This window comes from Chiloscyllium plagiosum, unplaced genomic scaffold (genome assembly GCF_004010195.1).
Source record: "Chiloscyllium plagiosum isolate BGI_BamShark_2017 unplaced genomic scaffold, ASM401019v2 scaf_8686, whole genome shotgun sequence".
NCBI lineage: Eukaryota > Metazoa > Chordata > Chondrichthyes > Orectolobiformes > Hemiscylliidae > Chiloscyllium > Chiloscyllium plagiosum.
Window position 1 is genome coordinate 8,614 of NW_025213574.1, and position 8,251 is coordinate 16,864.

The following is an 8,251-nucleotide window of genomic DNA, read 5'->3' on the forward strand; positions in this document are numbered from 1 at the left end:
AGAGTGGTGGGGGCATGGAATGCGCTGCCTGTGGGAGCGCCAGAGTCAGAATCATTGGTAACCTTTAAGCGGCAATTGGATAGGTACATGGATAGGTGCTTAAGCTCGGACAAATGTTCGGCACAACATCGTGGGCCGAAAGGTCTGTTCTGTGCTGTATTGTTCTATGTTCTATGTTCTAAGGCATTTTTCAAATGGTTTCTCTGGCAGTGCAGCAGCAGTGATTTTTTTTAAAACTTAACTGGCCTATCTGACACTGCGAGGGAGAGCACATCAGCAAAAATATGAAGCAAAATTGAAGCTGTGTTTGAACAATCTTCCGTTTGTCTCAGGATGTAATGCATCCTCCAAAAAGGTTGCGAAGACACATTTTGTGGTATTCGTGCACTTCATTCCCAACGGACCCGAGTGACTTCATTATTATGAGTATTTGTGCAGTAACCTCGGGGCTGGAACAGAGGTGCAATTTGGCATCTCGGGTCACAGAGTGATATGGAACCAAAAGGCAAAATGCAGTCATGTCCATGCAGAAACACATACAATAATCAAACCACTAAAACTCCACGAGATAACAAACAGAAAGGCGACTGTTCTCCTTCAGTCTCCATCTCTGGATCTTTGGCACATTGTCCACAACTGTGACTCTGGAGTACCTTGCTATCTCTGCTGGTCATCAAATATGTCAGATTGTTCATGCTTCGTGGAACAGAATCAGGACAAATGGGAATAAGGGAGTTAAAATGCAATTAAGGACTTGGATTGTTGACCAGACTGAGACTCACAAACATTGACTGGAATCTCACAAATTCAGAGTCCAGAGTGTGGTGCTGGAAAACCACAGCAGGTCAGGCAACATCCGGGGAGCAGGAGAATCGATGTTTCGGGCAAGAGGCCTTCAGTCCTCACTTTCTCCTCCCTCACAAAATCAGACGAGATTCAAAAGGCAATATTAATCTGCTAATATAAATACTCAGACGAAGTTAATAAAACAGATATGCAAAGTCACTGATGTTGATACAGTAGCTGTTGGTTTCCATGTGCAATACTTACTTTCGAATTTCTTGCAGCACATGATCAAAAAGCAATCACAGGTGAAAGTGACAGTTAACAGGACAAGTAGCCTGTGACTGCAGTAAGGAGGACAGCATAGATGTTGCACAAATAAAAATGAAATAGAGTTCCAACATTTTCAAAACAAAACCGGAACATCAAGAAGTGAGATTAACAGCTAAATAGAAATTGAAATTTTCAATGCAATGAATATTGAGAGCAGCCTGTTATACAATATTTGATAAAGATATCTGCAGAGCAGCATTTATTGAAACGAGAGATGGGTTTTACTTCGGGGAAATGCAACTGATTATCGTGATTGTTAGTTAGTATATCCTTCTTGTTTGTGATCTGTAAGTACTGATCTGGTTTGTGCGGGTATTAGCCCAGCTCGAATTTCTAATAATTAACAGCTGGCTTGGGTTGTTGTGTCAGACGTTTCCTGGTGTTCCTCTTCTTGATGATTAAACTTTCATCGTTGATCAGGGTTTTTGATTTAGCCAATGTTCCTATTCTTGATCATAACAAGAGATGTTGAGTTTGGAACAATTACCAACAGACTGGACTTCTGCATGAATTGCTGTCCTGAGCCTCTAGGTTAATGCAAGATAAACAGTCAACTCCATCGGTATTCAGTGGTACTATATTTGTGTGAAGACATCAGCCCAGAATCCTACAGTGCATGACTACCCAGCGAAACCTGTTATTGTGAAGGAATCGCTCCAGATTTTTAATCCTGATGTTTATTCTGTGGTCCTGCCAAACGGGAAGGAAATCAGACAGCTTTTTCTGTCTGATCTCTACTCAGTGATTGCGAAGAGTGAAGGGACAACAATCTGGGAATGAGCTGTCAATCATACTGCTGTGGAAATAGTGAAGATTAGTAATGTCACGAGAACAAGCATTTCAAGCTAATCAAATCAGATAATGTTCTGTGGCATGGCTTCAATTCTCACTGCAAAATCTGTTGGAAACTGAGATTCAATGAATTGGTGCAGAATCAAGGACCTGAATGGCCTATCCCTATTCTGATAATGTCGTCTGCGGTTGACTCTATATTATACCGTGTGTGTCTGACTCATATTGGTGTGTTGAGTCTAATATGGTGTACTTTAAGCAACACAATTTCTCACCCAGTATGAAAACGAGAAATTACGTAAGGCAGATAATGGGTGTATCATAGCACAAAAGTAATATTATAACGGAATTTCGAAGGTGAGATTGGAGAAGAAAGCACTGAAAAAGAAATACAGGGCGACCCCTTTATCCACGAAATCATTTTCTGTGGTTTCACTTACCCACGGTTTACCATGGCTGGAACATATCAAAGGGAACGTTCCTGAGTCAGACCAGGAAACTGCTGGGAAGGGACACTTCCCATTGAAATCAATGGGTTCATTCCTATCCGTGGTTTTGCGCTTCCACGGTAGGTCCTGGAATGTAACCCCTGTGGGTATGGGGGGACTACTGTGCAGGTCGTTAGGTTATAAAATTGAGAATGGTAAAGCTGCCATTGGAACTAAACTTCAACAAAAAATCTATAAAAATAAGTGTGATAAAATGACAAACATTAGATCTGAGCAATAAACGTTTTGTTTTGAAATCAGTCGCCAACTTGATGGTATTTTGACTTGAAGTTGGAGCCACAAAAATGACACATGGTAAAAAGAAACATTTTCTCATAAATGATGATTTCTGCAAAACCTATATTCCAAAATGATTACAATTGAGATTTGTGGTAGTGCAGTATTGATTCTGATGTCATTTAAGTATTGACCCATAGAAACTGCGATTAACACCAGACAAACACAGAATATTGTTGTTATCGACTTGAATTAATTCTGAAAATGACTCAAAATTGTTCTGTTCACTTCATGAGAAAAGGTATTTTCATTGCTTCCTGATAGCAGATCATTTCTGTGTGGGTTCTGATCTTTTGTCCATGTGTGAACGAAGGCAGGAATGAAGTGGTGAGTTGAGTGGCCCTGACAGAACCCAAACTGAGCAGGTCTTGGCTGAGCAGGTGCTGCCTGATAGCACTGTAGGTGTCACCTTCAATCACTTCTCTCCTGCTTGACTGTAGACGAGGGTGGCAGTAACTGGCCGGGTTGAATTTGTCGTGCGTTTTGTGCACAAGCCCATACATCTATCAGAATATGGAGACTTTCTGTCAACTTGAACCTCAGCCATATCTCTTAAGCATCTCAAACTTCATGTTCCAAAATCACTGTTTGGTTCTGAGTGGTGCAGTTCTCCGAAAAATTAATTAACGTTGAAGCTCCTCCTGTCTTTCCAGCTTCTCTCTAAAGGATAACAACTCTTGTTAAACTGGAAATAAGCTAGCTCCTTGCATCGCATTCCAAACCTGGATTTCAGGGGCTATGTTCACAATTAATTAATATATATTCACATGCTTAGCCTCAATTATTTATTTGCCTCTGTCTTGGAAGGCGTTCTCTATTTTCAATAGACATCAGCATCATATATTATTTTGTTTGGACAATGCAATATATTTCACGTTGGTATCACAACCAGAGAGTCCAGTTTTGTTTATTGTTAAAGGACGACTTTAACAAGCAATTTAACAAGCAGGACAAATGGACATTTCATCATTTTCTTCAACTCTAAACGGAACTTATTCTGCGTCATAGCGTAAATACAAGTGTTAGTAGAGCAACTTAATAACTGAAATATAAATCCTACTTCTCCAACTATGTAATGTAATCTCACAGAACTGTATCCCAACCACCTCATTTGATAACAGACAGAGTATGTCAGAAAAACAACCCATAATACAAGAAAATTTGCAGATATAGCAAACATAAAAATAATAGACTTCTTTCGGTTCTTCATTTCTTGGTCATGTTGATTCTCTGCAATTCGCTGGCTCCGGAATCTCTGGCGGACTATGTTGGCAGCTATGATGTGTCTGACTGTTAAGACATTGAACAGTAGAATGAGGATAAATGGGATACATGGGGTGGAAACATAATGAAAAGTTCAATTATTCTCCATAGCAGTTGAAAGCGCACATTCATTGTTACATTACAAAACCAGGGATCATTAGCAAGCTGATATTCACTTGTGTACATAAAGTACCAGAAAATATTCTTGAGGCAGCTCAGCACAGCCACATTTCCTATAACTATAGCCGCCATTCTCTCAGTGCAATATTTAGTTTTCATCTTCTGACAACAAATGGCTACAAATCGATCAAAGGTAAATATGACAGTGAACCAGACAGAACAGTCTGTTGCTGCATATAAAAGGACAGCATGGATATTGCACGCAGGAATGGACTTCACAAAGTAAAACTTCACCCAATGAGCTATAGGTATATGTCTCATCATCAGATCGAGGATATCGACCAACAGATCCGCCGCTGCCATGGCCACCAGATAGTGCGTGACTGATTTGCAAAGTCCACATTTACCTCGTGCGAGGATTACAATCGTCACTAGGTTAACTGTATGGAGAGGGAATCAAAAAAAAATTACATAGGCATTTGGCAGCTGAAACGGCAGTTCAAAAGAGCTCAGGATAAAAGTGAAACTTTGAAAAAATTGATGGATTTAATGACGAAATATCATTCTCGACTGATTAATACCAAAGTCACTGGCATTGAATATTACAAACTTCGTAATTAAGATCAAGCTGCAGTGTTGAGCAAAACAAAATAATATTGCTGAACCAAATTGTTAAGGGTCGATGATTAAGAGTTAATCGGGCATCACAATGACCAATTACGTGGAATGCAGGTAGAGTGCAAAAGCGAACTGTTATGGCTGGGTGAGAAATACAATATTGTTAAGTTGATGCAGAGAAACCTGGGGTTGTTTCTTGCACAATAAAGTGCATGGGATATGACTGAAAGTATTAGGAAATGGTGGTAGCATACATAACATCGGGTTAAGAATAGTATTGACATCAAGGAATTTTCCCTAATCACTCGACTTTAACTATCTGGTTGAAGTTTGCCAAAAGAAGACCATCAAACTTTACCATCAGATTTTGTTTCCTGTAAACGATGACGACATAACGATCAAAGGCAAACGCTCTGCAATCTCCTCACGAGCTTCCCAAAGAATCCTACTGTGAATCCCTTCAAGCTCAGGGATATTTATTCACACTTTCCAGAATTGTTAACACCTCCTCCTTGTGAACCTAAATCCCATCTAGTCTAGGAGCCTGTGTCTCAGTATTCTCCTCAACAACATTCCCAGCGTGCATACCGACAAAAAAAAACATTCATTTAGTGCTTCTCCTGTCTCTTTGGACTCCAAGCAGAACGTCCCGGCCCTAATCTTACTCTAGTCATTATTTTATTTCTGATATACCTGTAGAAAGCGTTAGGGTTTTCCTTGATCCGATCTGCCAACGATTCCTCATGTTTTCTCCTATTAGGCTCTTCTTAGTTCTCTCTTTAGGTCTTTCCTAGCTAGCTTGTAACGCTCAAGCACCCGAACTGAGCCTTCATGTTTCATTCTAACATATGCTTCTTCTTCCTCTTGACAAGATGTTCAATTTCTTTAGTAAACCACGGTTCCCTCATTCAACCACTTCCTCCCTGTGTGACAGGTACTTACTTATCAAGGACACGCAGTAGCTGTTCCTTGAATAAGCTCCACATTCTAATTGTGCCCATTCCCTGCAATTTTCTTCCCCATCCTATGCATCCTAAATCTTGCCTAGTCGCGTCACAATTGGTTTTCCCCCAGTTATAACTATAGCACTGCTGTATATACCTATCCTTTTTCTGTCACTAAAGTAAACATAACCATATTGTGATCACTATCACCACAGTGTGCACCTTCCTCCAAATCTAACACCTGGCTTGGTTCGTTAACCAGTACCAAATCCAATGTGGCCTCTCCCCTTGTTGGCTTGTCGAATACTGTGTCAGGAAACCCTCCTGTACACATTGGACAAAGCATACTCGAACCATTGTATTTCCAGTCAATATTTGGAAAATTCAAGGCATCCATAGCAACTACCTGTTACTCTCGCACCTATCCAGATTCATCTTTGCAATCCTTTCATCTACATCTCTGGAACTATTCGGAGGCCGAAAGAAATCTCCCAACAGGGTGACCTCTCCTTTCCTGTTTCTAACTTCAGCCCATACAACCTCAGGAGATGAGTCCTCAAACGTCCTTTCTGCCACCGTAAGACTTTCCTTGACTAACAAGGCCAAACCTCCTTCTCTTTTACCATCTTCTCTGTTCTTCCTGAAACATCTAAATTCCGGAACCTGTAACGGCAATTCCTGTCCCTGCTCTATTCATGTTTCCGAAATGGCCACAACATTGAAGTCCCGGGAACCAAATAATGCTATAAATTCACCCACCTTATTCCAGATGTTCCTGGAGTTGAAGTAGAAACTCTTAAAACCTCCTTCCTGTTTGCACCTGGCACCTGGAACCCTGGAACCTGGGAGGCAAAACACCAACCATGAGCTCTCTCCTTCCCAAAGAACCTTCTATCTGCCCCCCTAACCGGTCCCCAATGACTAATTTTCTGGTCGTCTCTCCCCTTCCTTTCTGAGCAAGAGGGACAGACTCTGTGACAGAGACCTGGTAAACCTTGGCGTACCACTAGTGATTCGTCCCCACCCCCACCCCCCACCAGTGTCCAAAATGGTATGCGTGTTGTAGAGGGAGTCAGCCACAGGGGATCCCTGCATGATCTGCCAGTTCCCTTTCCATCCCCTAACTGTAACCCATCTGCCTCTCTCTTGTACCTGAGTGTTAGTACCTCACTGTAACTCCTCTCAATAACCCCCTCCGCATCCCAAATGATCTGAAATGCATCCAATTCCAGCTCCAGTTCCCAAACACGGTTTTTGACAAACTGGAGTTGGGTGCACTTCCCGCAGATGAAGTCAGCAGGGACACTTGTGGTGTCCCTTACCTCCCACATTCTGCAGGATGCAGGATGATCATTTAACTGCCGTAACTGCAATTCCCACTATTATTCACGATAAACAAGTCACTTTCGCAACCTCTTATGTTAGATTCAAACTTGTGAGATCTGACTTACAGAATTTACAAACACTTCATGGAATCATACCTTGTTCGCAATTACCTAGACTTACACCATTGGTCCTTTGAAATGTCTTGTCCCTCCACTCAATTCCCATGGCAACAGTGTCCACTTTTCACATTCAAGGTACCCGCTCTTTATCATGAGGCATTATCACTGTGCTAAATGGGAAAGGCTTAGAACACGTTGAGCAACTCAGGAATCGACATGCATGAGGTTTTGTGGACTATAAGCATCAGGAGACTTGTACTTCAAAATAAATTACAACCTTATGTACCCGTATCAACCATTCCCATCAAACAGTAAATCCAACCGAAGTCAATGAAGGTGCAGGAGAGAATACCAGAAGCAATGTGGGGCTGTTAATCTAGTAAAACATGCGCCAGGACCACTTGGGTGCCGAACAGCCTAAGCATCAAGTGAAAGACAGAGTTAAAATCAAATTTTACGACCAACAGATCTGATCTAAGGTCTACAGTCTTGCCACATCCAGCGGTATTGGGGATGGACAGTTCAACAAAACAAAGCAGGAGTATGCTCCACAACTATCCGCCATCCTCCATGCTAGATGAGAACAGGACATCAGTGTAAAAGATAATTTTTTAAGCATTCACAACAATCTTCAACCCATCGACTCCCATAGCTACCTGGATTACACCTCTTCCCACCCTACCTCTTGCAAAAATGCCATCCCGTATTCCCAATTCCTCCACCTCCGCCGGATCTGCTCCCAAGAGGACCAGTCCCACCACAGAACACACCAGATGGCCTCCTTCTTTAGAGACCGCAATTTCCCTTCCCACGTGGTTAAAGATGCCCTCCAAAAAAATCTCGTCTACATCCCGCACCTCCTCACTCAGACCCCACCGCTCCAACTGTAACAAGGACAGAACGCCCCTGGTGCTCACCTTCCACCGTACCAACCTTCACATCAACCAAATCATCCACCGACATTTCCGCCACCTCCAAACAAACCCCACCACCAAGGATATATTTCCCTCCCCACCCCTTTCCGCCTTCCACAAAGACCGTTCCCTCCGTGACTACCTGGTCAGGTCCACGCCCCCCCCTACAACCCACCCTCCCATCCTGGCACTTTCCCCTGCCACCGCAGGAACTGTAAAACCTGCGCCCAAACCTCCTTCCTCACCTCTATCCA

General features: G+C 42.3%; 1 protein-coding gene across 1 annotated transcript in view; it reads right to left on the minus strand.

Moving 5' to 3' along the window:
- The window catches only part of LOC122547665 (probable G-protein coupled receptor 139), a gene marked incomplete at its 3' end in the record, with an annotated part of 15,616 nt that extends 7,570 nt beyond the window's left edge, over positions 1 to 8,046 (minus strand). Inside the window, exons 1-2 of the mRNA XM_043686261.1 lie at positions 8,001 to 8,046; positions 4,484 to 4,516 (exon numbers count right to left, since the gene is read on the minus strand). Of these exons, the coding sequence (XP_043542196.1) occupies positions 4,484 to 4,516; positions 8,001 to 8,046 (79 nt within the window). The remainder of the gene's footprint in view (positions 1 to 4,483; positions 4,517 to 8,000) is intronic.
- Positions 8,047 to 8,251: the final 205 nt, after the last annotated feature.